Here is a 20,165-nt window from a genome sequence, read left to right as displayed (position 1 = left end):
AAGAGAGAGATCCAGAAGGGCAAAAAGGGGACATGAGATAGCTTTGGCAAATAGAGTTAAGGAGAATCTTTAACAAATACATTCAGCACAAAAGGGTAACTAGGGAAAGAATACATCAGCAAGATCCAAAGATCAGCAAGACTGCCTTTGTGTGGAGCTGCAGGAGATGGGGAGATACTAAACGAGTATTTTGCATCAGTGTTTACTGTGGAAAAGGACATGGAAGATATGGAATGTAGGGAAATAGATGGTGACATCTTGAAAAATGTCCATATTACAGAGGAGGAAGTGCTGGATGTCTTGAAATGCATAAAAGTGGATAAATTCCCAGGACCTGATCAAGTGTACCTTAGAATTCTGTGGGAAGCTAGGGAAGTGATTGGTGGGCCTCCAGCTGAGATATTTGTATCATCGATAGTCATAGGTGAGGTGCCGGAAGACTGGAGGTTGGCTAACGTGGTGCCACTACTTAAGAAAGGTGGTAAGGACAAGCCAGATGAGCCTGACATCGGTGGTGGGCAAGTTGTTGGAGGGAATCCTGAGGGACAGGATGTACATGTATTTGGAAAGGCATGGACTGATTAGGGATAGTCAACATGACTTTGCACGTGGGAAATCATGTCTCACAAACTTGATTGAGTTTTTTGAAGAAGTAAGAACGAGGATTGATGAGGGCAGAGCTGTAGACATGATTTATGTGGATTTCAGTAAGGTGTTCGACAAGATTCCCCATGGGAGACTGGTTAGCAAGGTTAGATCTCACAGAATACAGGGACAACTAGCCATTTGGATACAAAACTCAAAGGTAGAAGACAGAGTGTGGTGGTGGAGGGTTGTTTTTCAGATTGGAGGCCTGTGACCAGTGGAGTGCCACAAGGATTGATGTTGCGTTCACCACATTTATATAAATGATTTGGATGTGAGCATAAGAGGTATAGTTAGTAAGTTTGCAGAAGATACCAAAATTGGAAGTGTAGTGGACAGTGAAGGAGGTTACCTCAGATTACAGCAGTTTCTTGATCAGATGAGGAGTGGCAGATACAGTTTAATCTAGATAAATGTGAGGTGCTGCATTTTGGGAAAGCAAATCTTAGCAGGATATATACACTAAATGGTAAGGCCCTAGGGAGTGCTGCTGAACAGAGACCTTGGAATGCAGGTTCACAGCTCCTTGAAATTAGAGTCACAGGGAGAAAGGATAGTGAAGGAGGCATTTGGTATGCTTTCTTTTATTGTTCAGAGTATTGAGTACAGGAGTTGGGAGGTAATGTCACGGCTGTACAGGACATTGGTTATGCCACTTTTGGAATATTACCTGCAATTCTGGTGTAGTTCCTATTGGAAGAATGTTGCGAAACTTGGAAGGGTTCAGAAAAGAATTACAAGGATGTTGCCAGGGTTGGAGAGTTTGAGTTATCGGGAGAAGCTGAATAGGCTGGGGCTGTCTTCCCTGGAGTGTCAGAGGCTGAGGGGTGACCTTATAGAGGTTTAAAAAATCATGAGGGCCACGGATAGATAAATAGACAAGGTCTTTTTCCTGGGTGGGGGAGTCCACAAGTAGAGGGCATAGGTTTAGGGCAAGAGGGGTAAGATATAAAAGAGACCTAAGGGGCAACCTTTTCACACAGAGGATGGTGCGTGTATGGAATGAGCTGCCAGAGAAAGTGTAGGCTAGTATAATTGCAACATTTAAAAGGCATCTGGATGGGTATATGAACAGGAAGGGTTTGGAAGGATATGGATCGCTGCTGGCAGTGGGACTAGATTGGATTGGGATATCTGGTCGGCATGGATGAGTTGGACCGAAGGGTCTGTTTCCATGCTGTACATTTCTATGACTCTAATCACACTAAAGGTGTTAATGAGTCACTTACAATTGCGTGGCTTGCTATGACATTTCAGAGGACAGTTAAGAGTTAACCATTGGTGGCACGGTGAGTCAGTGGTTAGTACTGTTGCCTTCTGAGTGCCAGGGACCCAGATTCAATTCCTGCCTTAGGCGACACTCTGTGGATTTGGCACATTCTCCCCCTGTCTGTGTGGGCTTCCTCTGGGTGCTCAATTTCCTCTCACAATCCAAAGATGTGCAGGTCAGGTGAATTGGTCATGTTAAATTGCCCATAATGTTAAGTGCATTCATAAGGGGTAAATATAGGGTGGGGGAATGGGTCTTCAGAGGGTCAGTGTGGACTTGTTGGGCCAAAGGGCCTTTTCCATACTGTAGGGAATCTAATCTAATCTAACCATGGTGTTTAAAACATTATTTCTTGAGATCATGGTTTTATTATTCTGTAACTACAGAAAGGAGAAAGTGAGGACTGCAGATGCTGGAGATCAGAGCTGAAAATGTGTTGCTGGAAAAGCGCAGCAGGTCAGGCAGCATCCAAGGAACAGGAGAATCGACGTTTCGGGCATAAGGGCTTATGCCCGAAACGTAAATTCTCCTGTTCCTTGGATGCTGCCTGACCTGCTGCGCTTTTCCAGCAACACATTTTCAGCTATAATTACAGAAAGTAGGCATTATGACTATAACTTGATCAGAAACGTCATCTTAATATGTAATGACACAGAATCAGCTGCCTCAGCAGTACAATCAAATTTTCTTTGGTATATTCTGAAAACAGATTGTTCTCTTCGTGTGCTTACAAGATTACAATTTATAATCATCACAATTTTCTATTCAAATTAATTAGTTTCCCTGGATCTTAAAACTTAATTTACTCAAAAACAATTTGCTTAAACATGGATTGTGACAAAATATTACAATTTCACATTATTTATTTGTTAAAAGTTAACACCATATTTCTGGACTGCCTCCCATTGCGTTACCTTAAAAACACCAACATTTAGTTCATTTTAGGTCTTATTCTTAATTACTTTAATAATCCATATTAAATAGGTTGAGTGTTATGTCATTGAACAAGCTGAATCACATAGGACAGCAGATCAATAATAATGATAATAGTTGTATTTTATCAGGTATTATCCTCTGACTAGCCAATGCCCGTTCTGACATCACAACCCAGCGTATCAAGTATTTGCTATCCTGGTTACATTAGCAAGGTGTGCTGAGAGAAATAGAGGTTGTTTTTGATGTTGATGTTTATTTGAAATACTATAGTTTTGAATATTCTGATAGAAAATAGGTAAGATACAATTGGCTCTGCTATAACACATGTTTCTTCAACACGAATTGGCTTTAATGCGATTGAAGAATTTGTAGAATGCTAACTTTCCTTACCTCTATTGGCTAGATTGCGATTCGGACCCCAGTAGTTTAAATGGTACGGCTATTGCTTGATTTTCATATAACATGAAATCACGAGGGGTAACAGAACTATTGTGTCATATCAGATGGACTGTATATGACTAATTCTCCTAGGAGGGTCAATCATATTCTGATTGACACTGTGCTTTTTCACTTATCCTCTGTCTCTGGCTTGTGCTTCCAATTCTGACCTCTTCAGAAACACCGAGAATAGCTGTTCGGGAAGCCTTCTAGGTGAGCAGAGATGAATTTGGGAGGCCAAACCGTGGCCTTTTTTTTTTTAACCAGCAATTATTGCTGTATTCCAGTGTTCTAAGAAGGGAAAGTAAGTGTGTAGGCTAAGTGGGTGAGGAAGTAGGGTAGCATGTAGGTATTTGAGGAGACAAGGTGTCAGGTGGGTGAGGGGGATAGGTGACAAGTAGGTGAAGAGATAATATGCCCATAGACAAGAGGTTAGGGTGTCAAGTGGGCACCCTTGTTTGATGGGGTACAGATAGTAGGTGAGTGGGTGAGCTGTAGTGTAGATCAGGTGTCAGGATGGGGGGCAATCAGGAGGATGTTGAGTGCCAGTGTGGGTGGGGGGGAGAGGGGGTGGCATTGTGTGTTGAGTAGGTGATTGAATGTTTGGAAGAGAGGGAGTAATGTAAGGGGTTAGTTTGGTGGGGCTGGGAGCAGGGGGAATTGGCCAGAGATACAGTGGTCTTTGCTCTCTGGTTATTTGCAGGCTGGAAGATCTGGACCATACAGTGCAAAGGAAAAAACTTCAAAATTAGTTGTGATTAAAATGGGAGAGAGAAAGAGATACAGGTAGAAAGAGCAAGACTCAGCAGAGTAACAACTCCACCCACAAAGAGATGCTCCACACCAATGCCATACAGCCTAAATCACCCCCCACCCCATCACCACCCACCACTAAAGCATGAGTGATAATATTAAGATGTTCTGATTCCCTTTCGAGTTCACTTTTTTTGTACAATTCTTGGAAACTTAATCCATTTCTAGAATGGTTCAGTGAAGTAAATATGATCACATTACCTCTGGATCTTTGGACAGAAATGAAAGTATTCCAGGCAAAAATTACCTTTTCAAAGACTATATATAACTGGGCCAGAGTTTCTATGATGAAATTTGATTTATTATTTTGTGCAAGGTATTTATTTTCGTTTCAACAACTCTGTCCCACATTAACTCAAATTTATATAAAATTTGTGGGGTGGCTCAGTAGGGAGTACCTCAGGCTCTGAGCCAGAATCTCCAGGTTTATATCCCATTCCAGAATATGTTGGCCATGGAAGGAGCTTTAATGCTATGACCAAACAGGTCTATAATCAATTTACTACACTTCCCAACTTTCCTGTGGCATGCAGTTAGAGTGAAAGATTTATGGTCAGCAACACTTCTTATGGAGAGGTGTCCCTCAAGCTCTAACCCCTCACCCTTCTCTGAATCAGAGAGATGGCAGAAATCACAGTTGCTTGTGGACTTTGGCTAATTACACAACAGTTGAATGCTGTAATTTTGGTTTAGTTTTGATGGCTAAATGATTACTCCAGATATTTGATCAATAAATGTAAAAAGAATTTGAGTAATTTTAATTACATCAAATCATATTATTGAATAAAATGCAACACCAGAATTGTTCAAGTCACCAAACAAGTAAATACATCAATCATGGTGAGAACAAAATGGTGCATTAAAGAATACTTCCCATTAATTGTATAACAATCACAACAGGATCAAACAAAATGAAATACTTATAAATAATTTGTCTGTCGGTCTATACTTAACTCAAAATGTTAGAATCACATCGCTGTACAGCACTAACCCTCTTTTATGTCTAGTCTAAAGACCACTGATGATGGGAACATCTTTATCCATGTTCATGTTCACATTCATCCAGGTGTGCAGAATTTGACAGCAAAAACAAATGATCCATTCACATTGGCAAGTTAACTCATGTACCATTGCAGGATATTTAGACAAATCTTCCTCACATGACAGTATTTTAAGAATGGTTACACTGGATGCTCCTGAATATCAAGAACAGCAAGTTTCAAAAAGAATTGCATATGCGTCTTTCAGTTACTACTCAAATTTAGATAAAATCTGAAGCAATCTGGCCACCTACTGGTCAAGGTGCGTAGTCTAGATCCTTGAAATGACAGGTTAAATGTGTTTTCCAAATCTATAATCATGCTTTGAGTAGCTGGGCAACTGGAATTAGACCTCAAAAATGAAGGAAGAACCCCTTTTATGAAACCATTGATCGTATGACTGTCACACGTTGATTAGCTGAGCAGTAAGGGCAGACTCATTATTTTGAAAGGGATTGATCAGGATACTCATGGAAATGGGTCGAGCTGATAAATGGCAATGTAGAACCATTCACGTGAGCATTTGTGAAATCTCCCAAAATTCCTATACTGCCAGTCCCTCACTCTGCCATGCCCTGAGCAGCATCAATACTTGAGCAACGTTCAGTTTGAAACGTCGATCAGCTACTTATCCACATTTCGTGATTAGCATATGTGCAGCTAACAGCCTTTAAATACGATTCTCATTTCACTCCTACAGGGAGGGCGAAGGGGAATGATGGAAAATGCAAATGAAGGAGGCATTATTACAAATACATGGAGAAAAACAATGTATGCAATATCATAACCATGAAAATAAAATCATCTGGTAACTCAAAATTTAAATAATCTGGGAAAGACTAATCGAGAAGAGAAAGCAGTGTGTTATTATCGCTTGTCTATTATTTCAGAGACCCAGGCAATGTTATGGGGACTTGGGTTTGATTCCGGTCGTAGAACTTACTTTCATTAACAAATCTGGAATTGAGTCTAATCATGACCATGAAACCATTGTTGATTGTCAGGAAAAAAAATTTGGTTCACTAATGTTCTTTAGGGAAGGAAACTGTCACCCTTACCTGCTCTGGCCTACGTGCGACTCCAAGTCCATATTAATGTGGATGACTCTTAACTGCGCTCTGGGAAATTAGTATTGGGCAATAATATGCTGGCCTCAGCAGCAATGCCTGCATCCCGTCAATGAATTTTAAAAAGGTAAGGTCTACTAGAAACAAAAGTGGCATTCTGTGTATGGAGCCAGAAGATATAGCTGATGTTTTAAATGAGTACTTTCCACCTCCATTTACTATAGAGGAGAAAGATGTAGCTACAGAAATCAGGAAAGGGAGACTTTGATATGAATTAATGAATTAGCATTGGAGGGGTGTTATTAGCAGTTTTAGTGGCTTGAAAGTTGATAAATCCCAGGCATTGATGATATGATCTCAGGATGCAGTGGGAAGCAAGGGTGGAAATTACAACAGCTCTGAAGTTAATTTTCAAATTCTCTCTGGCCACAGGCCACCGAATGTGGTATCATTATTCAAGAAGGATGGCGAGGATAAACCAGGAAACTACATGCCAGAGGGCCTAATATCTGAGGTAAGTAAACTATTGAAAAAATTCTGAGGAGTGAAATGAATCTCCAGTTGGAAAGGCAAGGATTAATCAAGAATAGTTGACATGTCTTTGTCAAGGGACAGGTCATGCCTAATAAGTTTGATTGAATTTTTTGAGGAGATGACTAGGCGTGTAGCTGAAAGTAGTGAAGTTGATACAGCCTGCATGGACTTCAGTAAAGCTCTTGACAAAGTCTTGCATGGTAGATTGGTTAAGAAGCTAAGAGCCCATGACAGCCAGTGCAATTTGGCAAATTAGATCCAAAAGTAGCAAGTGGCAGGAAATGAAAGATGATGATTAAAGGGTGTTTTAGTGACTGGAACCATGTTTCCAATGTAGTACCATAGATAGTTTGGGTGCTGGGTCTTTTGTTATTTGTTATGTACATTAAATGATCTAGACATGAATGTAGGAGGTATGATCAGTGAGCTCCCAGATGACAGAGAGATTTCACTCAAGGCTTTGATTCTTTGGAGTTCTCTGCCTCAGGAGGTTGTCGATATTTGATCGCTGTATATATGTGAGGCTGAGATACAGAGATATTCAGTCTTTCAGGGAATCGAGGAATGATGGGGAATGGGAAAGTGTGTTGAGGCTGAAAACCAGCCATACTAGTACTGAATTAGTGGGTATGCCCAAGTGGTCAGATGGTCCACTCCTGTTCTTATTTCTTACATTTTCAGGTACAACCTGATTTATTACTACATCAACAATATCCGATAAGCTAATATTTTCTAAAACACGCCATTTACAGCTGACAACACAGCTTACAATCAAACAATTCATGTCATTGGAAAATTGTAAAGCACAATATTGATCATTCAACTCCATACATTTTGCTAAAAAGTAATTATTTTATTACTCACGTTTTTAAAGGTAGCCTCTTCTTCTTTGACGATTTATTATTAACATCCCCCTCACTTGTACCAGTGTCATCATTCACCTCAAATGAAGCAGATGAATGAGAAGGGGATCCTGAGATTTTCGTAGAAGATTTAAACGGGTCCACAGAGTTATCACAGTTGTCCGTGTCAAAACTGAATGAAGCATGAGGCAACTTGGGAGAATTTGGAACCTGTACATTACTACTAAATGGGTTGAAATTAGGGTCATCCCATTTAGAAGGATCAAATGAATATGTTGTCTTTGGAATTGGGATATCATCAGGATCAGCAGTTGAATTAGATGAAGCAGTAAGAGCATTGTCCACCTTTTCAACTGTAGGAACCTTCTTGATTCCGATCTTTGGCTTTCTTAGTGGCATCTTTCCACCAGATTTTTTGCCAAATTTCTTGGGAACAGGCTGTTTATCTTGTTCAGTTTCAAAACTGTCTTTATCCTCAGAGTAATCAAATTCCAGCCTCACTGCATGGCCCACGGCAGGAGTACCTGAAATTGGTCCAGACTCAGGTGCTATTTTGTCAGATTCTGTTAGAACTACAGTAAAAGTCTCACTTTCACTCTGTGCAGCTGGTAAACTTTGTTGTTTATCTCCACAAGCAAACAGACTACGCTCAGAAAGATTATCTGCATCAGAGCTGCAGGACACTTGATGAGTAATGGGAGAGTCCTGTTGGTTTACAGCACTTTGTAAACTGTTGCCGGGTAATTGAGATGTAGTGACGTCTTTATCACTCTCAAGTACTGTTGGCTTTGCATTGGCTTCTGTTGCTGTTGGGGCCTCCGTTGATTTATCTGGTTGTGTCTCTGCTTGTTTCTCTGATCTGGTCTTTCTTTTTAAAGACAGTGGTCTCGGTTTCTTTTTCTTAACACTGTGAACATTATCTGAGGCTATGCTAAAGGCCTCTGCCTGCAAAGCTTTATCCCCATGCTCTGTGCGACTAATATCGCTAATTCCATCAGCTTTCCGTGTGAATGGTGGAGATTGTGGTGGTGGTGAGCTGGTACTGCCTGACTTCACACAAGCCTGTCCACAATTTTTGGAACCTTCTGACTTCACAGGTGAGCTTGCATCCAAAGAGGAGTGAGGTTGGAAAGAGTCCAAAGCATCAAGACTATCAAAATCAATTTTATAAGCTCCACTGCTGGCTATTGGTTTATCTTCATCAAAGACAATTGAAGCTGACTCAGTGAGAGGTCTGAAGGAATCAGTTTCCTGGAGTGAGGTTTCAGGGGTGACAGCAACCTGATTATCATCAGGAAAAAACACTGAAACAGAAAGAACAATAATAATAGAAAAAAGTGATTACTGTACATTATTACTGAAAATATATGCCTGTCCTCATCCTTCCACACTAAACATTCAAATTAAGTAATCCAAATCTTTAAATAAAAATGGCATCAAAATGAACATGTTTAAAATGAAGCTGCTGTTTTTAAACAGAAAATGAGTCCACCCATTCTCTCGTTGAAGCTAGCAAGCTGGTATTATCTCATGTGGTCGTAATAACCTTAAAAATATAAAATACCAACATAATAGTGATGCGCAGTAACGGGCTCAACTGTAACATTCATTTCTGCATTTCTCTCAAGAATCAACTTGAAGAACAACCTCTTCTCTGGCTCTGTGGTATCATACTGCTTGACTAACATTTGTTCTTCCATAAGTCTACACTTCCTCCTGCTACACATTGGAAGAATAAAGTTATCATTTTCTCCCACTGCAGCTAAATCCAATCCCTTCCTGGCCATGGTCTCATGCTGAACCTGACTGCTCATGACTCTGGCTAACCTCACATTTTCTCATAATAAGACTGCTTCAACCTCTGCAACTTTACCAGTCTCCACTCATAACTTACCCTTTCCATCACAAAAACTGAATAATGTCTTTGTCACCTCAGGACTAATACTCCAATGGTCTCCTTTGCTGACTTCCCATCTTCCACCTTCTAAACTGCAGCTCATCCAGAACTTGCAGTATTCCTTTATTCTTATGGTAACAGGTCTATTTTGAAATGAATCTTCTTCCTATTATTTTAAAATTAGTAAGCAAGGAGGGAAAATTGGGCTGATATTTTACTCATTGCAATCCCGCTCAGTAGGTTTACTCGTACAAATGTCAAGCCACTGCTCATTCTGATACTTGAAGCAGTAACCAGCAGTTTGAAACTATTACCTATTACATGCATAGCGCAAGTAATTTGATTCTTTACAAGCAGCCTTTTTATGTTCATTGTTGAATAGGATTTGTTGCTGGTTCTTATTTTGTTTATGAATTCCTTTTTCACCATCTAACCATCTTCAGTAATTGGAATAAAATCCAAACAATGCTGCCTCAGACTTTTTCCAGTAATTGCAATATATTTATAGAGTTATTGTGTTCCATATTCCAATGTTCATATTTACTATTTTCCAACGTATTGTATAGTTCATCCTCCTTCGACTAGAAGCTTGTCCATTATCTACACCTCCCCACATGCCCACCCACCATCCCAGGCAATTGCAGAAGGTGTAACACCTGCCCATTCATTTACTTCCTCCTTCCTCACTATCCAAGGTTCCAGACACACCTTCCAAGTAAAGCAGCAATTTCTCTCACTTCATTCAATTTAGTCTATTGTATTCACTACTCTCAATATGGTCTCCTGTACATTGGGAAATACAGACTGGGCAACTGCTCTGTGAAACACCTATATTCTGTTCAAAAAAATGATCCCATGCCACCAGTTGCCGGCCATTTCCACACATCACTGTGTTCCCTGGCCAAGATCTCTGCCTCAGACTTGCTGCAGTGCTCCAACGAGGCTCAGCACTAGCTGGAACATAGGCATTGCAGTTTCTGCTTGGGGATCCTGCAGCCAAGAGTGCTCAATATCAAATTCAATAATTTTAGGGCCTGAATATCTTCTTCCATGACTATCACTCATCCCAAACTACAGGCCCTGTCATGACATGGGTTGCTTTCAGCACAGCCAACTCATTTTCACCTATTCATGGTCCCCATTATCAGCTTTTGTGTCTCCCTGGCCTCTGTGTAGGTAAATTGTATTACTCAGTAGTAAGCAATCCAGGTCACTTATGTTAAATCAAGTCACGAATGAACAGCAGTACCTCAGGGCCAAAAATAAAAATTGTGTTTCAAGAGCCAAGTTTGAAATCTACACACAAACTATAACTAATATCATAACTAATGGGCTATCACGGGATTTGCAATTGGAAAATTTGAATCAAAATTTTGAAATGGAATTAATGCAGATATAAAGATCATGTTATATCCAAGGTGTAATCAGTGAGATAAATGCAAGGTGCTGCATTTTGGAAAAGCAAATCACAGCAGGACTTAATGGACCTGGAGAGTGCTGCTGAACAAAGAGACAATACTTTGAAGGTTTATAGTTCCTTGAAAGTGGAGTTGCAGGTGAAGGTGGTGTTTGGTATGCTATCCTTTATTGGTCAGAGCATTGAGCATAGGAGTTGGGAGGTCACATTGCCACTGTACAGGACATTGGTTAGGCCACTTTTGGAATAGCGTGTGCAATCCTGGTCTCCCTCTTTTGGGAAGATGTTGTGAAACTTGAAAGGGTTCAGAAAAGATTTACAACAATGTTGCCAGAGTTAGAGGGTTTAAGCTTCGGCGGCTGAGGGTGACCTTTTTGAGGTTTATCAAATCATGAGGGGCATGGATAGGATAAATAGACAAGGTACTTTCCCTGAGTTGGGGGAGTCCAGAACTAGAGGGCATAGGTTCAGGGTGAGAGGGGGGGGGGGGAAGATATAAAAGGGACCTAAGGGGCAACTTTTTTTATGCAGAGGGTGATGTGTGTATGGAATGAGGAAGTAGTGGAGGCTGGTACAATTACAGCGTTTAAAAGGCATCTGGATGGATATATGAATAGGAAGTGTTTAGAGGGATATAGGCCAAGTGCTGGCAAATGGAACTAGATTAGGTTAGGATATCTGGTCAGCATGGATGAGTTAGACTGAAGGGTGTTTCTCTGCTGTACATGTCAATGACTCTATGATTCTAATGGAGAATGTTTTTCGTATCAAGTTCAAGGAATAGTAAATGAAGGATGCACAGCACAACATTGGCAGAATTCAAATTATTGTATAAACCTTTCATTTTACTGGTCAAATTTTTGTTGAACTCATTTTCTTGTAGATCATGAGAAATTAATCCCTCCACTGAACAGATGGATGTATCAACAAATGTGTTTTGCTTTAATTGTGTGTCTTTAGTCATCTTAATGGGCAGGCTAGGGCAGTAAACAGCTGGCTACCTACTAATTTCTATTGGCGTCAGATTCTCCTGCCATTTATGAAGGGGTCACAGAATAAGTTTTATCATAGAGGAGATGGGACCTTTTCAAAGTGAACAGAAATAACAAGTGACATTATAGGTCAAATGTTATGTCATTATCATTGCATCAAGACATCAGACACTGTCCCGGTTACTGGCATCCGACATTATTAAGGGGCAGTTGAGAAATCAATGTACTTCCATTTCTCCCTCAGAGAGCTCATTATGGGGTATTGTTTCAATCCTTCCATCTAGGTCTTTAGGAGTTTCATGTGTACCTTACTCCATAGGCTGGCCCACTGAGCATGATGCAATAGCCATTTTTCACCACTTGCCTCCCCCCACCCCACCTCCAACTGGCCTCAATCCCAACCACTTCCAGCATCAAGGTGAATTCCCCAGTGTAGATGGGAATAGCGCAAAATATCTGCCTGAAATATGTAAAATAGCCTATTCCTAGGAATTCACCAAAGTCAATAATCAGTTGTAAACAAAAGCATGTCATTTAACTGCACAGAAGGTTGATAAGTCCCTGGGGCCTGATGGTCTACATCCCAGGGTACTGAAGGAGGTGGCTCGAGAAATTGTGGATGCGTTGGTGATTATTTTCCAGAGTTCGATAGATTCAGGATCAGTTCCTGCGGATTGGAGGGTGGCTAATGTTGTACCACTTTTTAAGAAAGGTGGGAGAGAGAAAGCAGGAAATTATAGACCAGTTAGTCTGACCTCAGGGGTGGGAAAGATGCTGGAGTCTATTATAAAGGATGAAATTATGATACATCTGGATAGTAGTAACAGGATAGGTCAGAGTCAGCATGGATTTATGAAGGGGAAATCATGCTTGACTAATCTTCTGGAATTTTTTGAGGATGTAACTCTGAAGATGGACGAGGGAGATCCAGTAGATGTAGTGTACCTGGACTTTCAGAAAGCTTTTGATAAAGTCCCACACAGGAGGTTAGTGAGCAAAATTAGGGTGCATGGTATTGGGGGCAAAGTACTAACTTGGATTGAAAGTTGGTTGGCTGACAGGAAACAAAGGGTAGTGATAAACGGCTCCATTTCGGAATGGCAGGCAGTGACCAGTGGGGTACTGCTGGGATCAGTGCTGGGACCGCAGCTTTTTACAATATATGTTAATGATATAGAAGATGGCATTAGTAATAACATTAGCAAATTTACTGATGATACTAAGCTGGGTGGCAGGGTGAAATGTGAGGAGGATGTTAGGAGATTACATGGTGACCTGGACAGGTTAGGTGAGTGGTCAGATGCAGTTTAATGTGGATAAATGTATGGTTATCCACTTTGGTGGCAAGAACAGGAAGGCAGATTACTACCTAAATGGAATCAATTTAGGTAAAGGGGCAGTACAAAGAGATCTGGGTGTTCTTGTACACCAGTCAATGAAGGTAAGCATGCAGGTACAGCAGGTAGTGAAGGCGGCTAATAGCATGCTGGACTTCATAACAAGAGGGATTGAGTATAGAAGCAAAGAGGTTCTTCTGCAGCTGTACAGGGCCCTGGTGAGACCACATCTGGAGTATTGTGTGCAGTTCTGGTCTCCAAGTTTGAGGAAAGACATTCTGGCTATTGAGGGAGTGCAGTGTAGGTTCATGAGGTCAATTCCTGGAATGGCGGACTACCTTACGCTGAAAGACTGGAGCAACTGGGCTTGTATACCCTTGAATTAAGATGACTGAAGGGGGATCTGATTGAGACATACCAGATTATTAAAGGATTGGACACTCTGGAGGCAGGAAACATGTTTCCACTGTTGGGCGAGTCCCGAACCAGAGGACACAGCTTAAAAATACGGAGTAAACCATTTAGGACAGAGATGAGGAGAAACTTCTTCACCCAGAGAGTAATGGCTGTGTGGAATGCTCTTCCCCAGAGGGCAGTGGGGGCCCAGTCTCTGGATTCATTTAAGAAAGAGTTGGATAGAGCTCTCAAGGATAGTGGAATCAAGGGTTACGGAGATAAGGCAGGAACAGGATACTGATTAAGGATGATCAGCCACGATCATATTGAATGGTGGTGCAAGCTCGAAGGGCAGAATTGCCTACTCCTGCACCTATTGTCTAAAAAAAAAAGTCAGCAAAGAGAAAGCTTCACATAGCAGATACCATACATTTTATTTCATTTCTTGAGTGCATTCTTCCTCCGAATAAAATAAGAGGTAGCTAAAGAAACTTGTGAGATCATTTAGGGTCCATCTTTCTGTCAGAATTGAAATGCTGCCAACTAGGTCATTCACACTTACTGCAGTATCACAAGATGCTGAAATATATGTTTCTGATCTAAGTTAAGGTTCTATTCCTATGATCCAAAACCAACCATACGCAGCAGATTATTTCAGCTATGGAATAGAAAACTCAAGAAGCAAGTTGCTGAAAAATGAAGAAAACTACAAGCTACTCTAAGCAGGTCTCAATTATGAAACAGTAACACAAATTGCAAGTTACATCGCTAGAACGCAGAAAGAACTGGTCTTCATATACAGTTACTTCAGTGAATTTGCATGTTCCTTTCTCTTCTTCCTTTTCCTCATTATTAATTAATTTCTGCAATAATATGCACACAATTACAGTCAGAAAAAGGCATAACACCCCCCTACTATAGCCAGCATATTCTGAGAAACTGAGCAGATTGTTCAGAGGTGAAGTGAAGGTGAAGCCAGATTCGTAAGTAAAGCATGGTTCTAGCACTGATTGCATAATAGAAATATTTTCTCTTGGTACAACAAGCAAATCTTTTCACAGACCCCATTCATCAGCTGATCCCTAATCCACCTGCACCTATACCTTCCTGTTTATGTCTGCATCTCCGTCAAGGCTCCAACTGTGATCTTGGCATGCTCAACTATATGACCTCATGCAGCTGTGATTTCTTCCATTTCCTTCACCTCTCCTATGTCCCAGTTCCCTGACAATCCTTCTGCCCTTCAGCTCCCTACCATCTCCTCTGTGCTTCCCAGAAATGCAAATGAGACAAACACTTAGTTAGGTAACCTGTAGAAAAATGTTTAATGACCTCCTTCTGATGAATAGTTCTGAAGAAGAGTCAAAATGGGCTCAAAACATCAATTCTGCTTTCTCTCCAAAAGATGCTGTCAGACCAGCTGAGTTTCTCCAGGATTATCAAATGTTTATTTTATTTACAAGTCCACCTCTGCCCAGGAAGTCCTTCCTTTGGGGTATCCCACCTGGACATTCTTGACAATGGTCTCCACAGCTTGAGTAATTATCAGAGCCTTTTTGCCTTTGGAAGCTTTGACATAACTTTTTAGAATTGCAATTAATGTTTTTAACAAATCAGCTATCTCCACCATTTTGCTCACATCCAAGCAGATGAAGATCTGAGACTGGAGGCCAATTTTCTCTGTAAAGTCTGGGACAAGAGCCAGGAGCCAGCAGCTGTGTACTCAGAGGCAGTCCTGACGAGTCATCATCTATAGTCACATGCAGACATTCCATCCCAAAATGAAACAGAACAAAAAAAGGAAATTATTTACATTGTCCAAAATGGTTTTCTGATACTCAGGCTGGAATGAATCCTTTCAAATTTAATTGAATCAATTTCCAATGGAGTAAATATATTTCAGTCATCAGCATACCCTGATAGAACTCAAAACAGAGTTCCTAATGAACATGAATGTTGCCAAGCCATAGGATTATATTTTGGGAAAATCATTAGGTGGGGGTGGATTATGAGGAGAGAGAATTTTAACATTTGCAGTTACTAAGTCCAACCACCCAGTGCAGTAGCAGAAGTGACATGGGGACACATAGCAAGATAAAGGGAGATGATACCTCCAAAGTGAAGTGAACAGCAATTAATTGTGCAGACCTGATATTTAGTACAAGTTCCACCAACTCAAGGGGTAGTTTAGCTTTCCGCTATCAGCTTCAGCATCATCCATGAATGAAAATGAACCAAGATATTTCTGCCACTAAATGCAAGTGCAGTTCAAAAGGTTTTATGCCAAATAGAGCAAAAACACATATCTGTAGGGTAAATATGCTCTAGAAGAAGAAAAATCAGGAGCTGTATTCTGAAAAACAGGTCTCTGCTGTTAGCCTTTTTATCTCACACCTGTACTTTCCTCCCAAAATATTTGATTATTGTAATATTGATATGAAAACACAGGTCAATTTTTCCCACTGACTTTGATCACCTATTACAGTTTTTCCATAAACACGGAGGGAAACTACTTTGGATGTGAATGGAGATCCAGTTCTAATTGTTTGCCTGCCTTTCTACATGAATTCAATGAAAGCGTTCTTATGAAGCAACCCATGTTGAATTATTTCCATTTGACATAGTTGAATTGAAGTAACTGTAAAATATCAAAAGGCTGGCTTGTTCAATTACGTGAAAAATTTGACTGCAGCTGTTAAAACTACATTAAAGCAAAACCATATTCTCATTTGCAGGTACTGCACAAGTAGATTAAGATACAATCTCCCAAGATTCATATTTCCATAATTAAATGGGCCATTACTCTGCCATGAAACAGACAGACAGATGTCAAATGCCAACTTCCCTTTTCATTCTTCCAACAAAATATTGGTTATCTGCAGTTTCTGAAAACATGCTTTGCTTATTCTATACTGTGGTTGAACCCAAATCTGGGGTTTACACTGTTTGTCAAAAAACTCCTACTGAAGTAATTCACATCCATATTTTCAAGCTCCCTATGTTCTTGTTAAAATCAACTCAAGGGATTAAATTCTCCAAACAAGTCTGCACAAGCAAAGAACCCAGTTGGGAAAATATACTTCGAGTATTGTTTCAGATTCACGCTGAAGTGAATCTTTGTAGACCTTCCGGGAAAGTTGTTTAACAAGCAATAATGTCCCTTAATTGGCAGTTCACCATTTTTTCCCAAAAATCTCACCATAATTCCAGAAGACCTTAAGATATATGAGCAAAATTAGGCCATTCGACCCCTCGCAACTGCTCCGCCATTCAATCATGGCTGATACGTTTCTCAACCCCAATCTCCTGCCTTCTCCCTGTAACCCCTTATCACTCAAGAACCTACCTATCTCTGCCTTAAATACATTATATGACTTGGGCTCAAAGGCTTTTGCAACAATGAGTTACAAAGATTCACCACCCTGTTTAGATGTTCTGCTAGGATCCTGGTCCCAGATCGGTTCAGGTGCAGCTCAAACCCAATGGTATAGATCCCATCTGTTCCAAAATGAATGCCCCATGAAATGGAACTCCTCTTTCCCATACTACTCCTTTAGCCAGATGTTTACTTCCCTAATCATCTTTTCATTTTTCTCGTGGCTCAGAGAATAGTCCAGAGATTAGAACCTTGAAGGTCCTTTTTTTTTTAAATTTTGATCCTAATTCATGATATTCCCCAAACAGGATTCTTGCCCATGTGTTGGCCCCAACTTGGACCACAACATATGGATCCTTCCCCTCCCATTCCAATATCCTTTCAAGCCAGTTTGAGATGTCCATACCTTAACCCAAGGCAGGCAACACACCATGCAGGACTTGATAGATAAGAAGCTGGAAGGGCACAGCAATTCTGACAACATCCGAAGAGTAGGAAAGTAAATATTTTGAGCCAAAATACCATGCAGAACTCTGGATCCTATTTACAAAAGGATGCTATCTGTACCTCTAATTATAGAATCACCCTCCACTACAACTTTTCTTTTCAAGATCAATGGCTGAATCCCTATGACTGATTGACAGTATGCGATTCCTCTGGCTGTAGATGCTGGCCCTACAGAACTGACTATTGCCCACTCTCCTAACTATATTGCACAGTGAGATAGCTCCAATATCGAAATGGGCCACACTGGACTTATCTGATTTTGTTGTAAATCTCACTATTACCCACTTCACTCAAACTCTGATAAAATTCTGCTCCATGTCCTTGTTCTATGAATTAGACACTAATACTGCTCATCCAGCTAATGAGGACAGCTTTTCTTTGTCTACCTCTTATAAATCTTTCACATTCTTGTACACCTCTCTCAAAATTTCTCCACAATCTCCTTCACTCAAGAAACCTAACTTCTCCAGCATAATGTTGAAGCCATAATTACTCATCGCTGTAACTAATCGGATTACTAATTTGGTAACTAATCTCTTCTGTACTTTATGAACCTCATATTTCCTGAAGAATGATGAACAGAACTGGAGAAAATATACTAGCTGTAGCCAAATCAAAAATGTTGTACAGTTTCAGCAGAACTTACATGCTTTTGTACTGAATATCTATTTCTGATGTCTGAGCTCCAATATGCTTTGCTAACCACTCCCCAAATTAATAGGCACTGTCCCATTCAAGTTTAATGCATATGACCCCCTCTGAACCTGCACACTCCTTTGAACTATACTAGTGAGTCTACATTGACTGTCCCTATCGGTTCTCCCAGTATACATCTCAGACTTAACTGTATTAAAACTTGTCAACCACTTGTCTGCCTTTTCTTTTCGACTATTCGTGCAATCAATTGGTATCACCCTCGCTGTTTGCCACAAAAATAAAATAACATAATTAAGTCTTTTACATCATCACACAAAACTGTCAAAAGCACCCACATCACATTTTAATTGGTAAGATGTTCATTAGTCACACTGAACTTGTCATGTATTATTAATCTCTCGACTGCAAATAAAATTACAGTCCATATCTAAAGAAAATATCACAATAGAGTGCACAATATTGGTTTAATTTACATGACAAATGGATTTTTAAATTAGTAGCCCAAGTGACAAAGTTTCATACAGACTGGTTGCCTCAATAACCTGCACGACCTTTGATAAAGAAAATCAGTACAGCATATTTTTTGATATGCCCTGTTTCAAAAGAATGCTTAGCTCTTTGTACACCAACTTTAGTACCAGATGTCCTTCATAAATGGTTGCCTTCCAGCAAGATCTGCTTCCATAGCAGATTTATACTACTCCAATCACAGTATCTCCAACACCTTTTTCTGCACATTTAAGGGGATAACTCTTATACTGTGTTGTCACAGTTAACAAAATGCTAATTTACAATATAGTAGAAAAAAAAATCAAACTGACAAAAATACCTTTCATTATTATTTCAATATTCTCAATATAATATCCAATTAATAAATACCTTCCTGTTGTTATTATAGCTTTCAAGAGACAGGCTCCTGACTGACACCTGGCTAGTTTTTATCTCATAAATTCAGTTGATCACTAATTATTAAACATTTTGTCAGTTTCTTTTGTCTTTATATAGGTAACAACTTCAATAGTCATCACCCCAGTTATTATCTTAAACATTCAATTTGGGCTTGTTTATATGTTTGAAATGACCATTTCCAACAACCTCGTTCAATTCAACTGGACAGGAGAAAATAAATTTCCACATCTCTTAGCAAACTCTCAGCTACACCATCTGTTAACCTAGATAATAATGATAGCTGCCCTAAGCAAACTAATTAGCAGCTCCCATTTTTTCTTTCCTCATCAAAAATGCCCTGCTCAGCATTCTCAAGTGTTCTAAATTAAGTGACAGCCATTACTATTATCTGTCCAAAGTGCTCTTTCCTGACTTATTTCCTAAATTATGAGATAGGTGATCTTCACATTCTCTTGTGAAAAACACTATTTGACGCATAATCTTACATAATTTTAAAATAAGTGCATAATCGGAGACATTGTGTGCGTTTTGGAATTCCAGTGCCATGGTCAGGTGAAGAACAGGTCCAAATTGTTCAGGACATGGAGTGTTAAGATTTCTAATATTATTTATTTATTTATTTATTTATTTATTTATTTATTCGGAATAACATTCTCAATATTCCATGATATCATCCTCGCACAAAACATTATTTTTATAGTGAAGTTCTAAAGACATGCAGTCAGGGTTTTTTTTTTAATGTGCAAGGACTGCCTATGTGTTTCTCCTCCTGGCTGCCTTTTCTGAATAAATCCAAGATACATTGAAAGCCAGAGTAAATGATTCATTCAGTTTTGTGTTGTGCAACAGTGCCTTTATCCGCCAGTTTTGGCAAAGTGTGATCCCTTCACATCTTGCTCAATTTCAGCGCCTGTGAGCAAAGAGCAGCGTTGAAATCATCTGTGGATAAAATTACAATGGTAGAGAAAATGGATAGATGCAGATGATGCGTGAAAAATTTTGCATAATCAGGTACTTTTAAAAATGCAATAAGGAAAGTTTTGCAGTCAGGAACTCTCAAACTAAAGTGAA

General features: G+C 39.9%; 1 protein-coding gene across 11 annotated transcripts in view; it reads right to left on the bottom strand.

The window, feature by feature from the left end:
- Window positions 1-20,165, bottom strand: part of LOC122547955 (uncharacterized) — a 281,415-nt gene that overhangs the window by 73,825 nt on the left and 187,425 nt on the right. For all 11 annotated transcript variants that reach the window (XM_087998904.1, XM_087998907.1, XM_087998903.1 and 8 more), the window contains one exon: window positions 7,608-8,910. In XM_087998904.1, the coding sequence (XP_087855030.1) occupies window positions 7,608-8,910 (1,303 nt within the window). The remainder of the gene's footprint in view (window positions 1-7,607; window positions 8,911-20,165) is intronic.

This window comes from Chiloscyllium plagiosum, unplaced genomic scaffold, assembly GCF_037043375.1.
Source record: "Chiloscyllium plagiosum isolate Xiang-an unplaced genomic scaffold, Cpla_swu_hap1 HiC_scaffold_22, whole genome shotgun sequence".
Taxonomy (NCBI): domain Eukaryota; kingdom Metazoa; phylum Chordata; class Chondrichthyes; order Orectolobiformes; family Hemiscylliidae; genus Chiloscyllium; species Chiloscyllium plagiosum.
The sequence above is the reverse complement of the archived record's forward strand: the minus strand, read 5'-3'. Positions and strand labels throughout refer to the sequence as shown.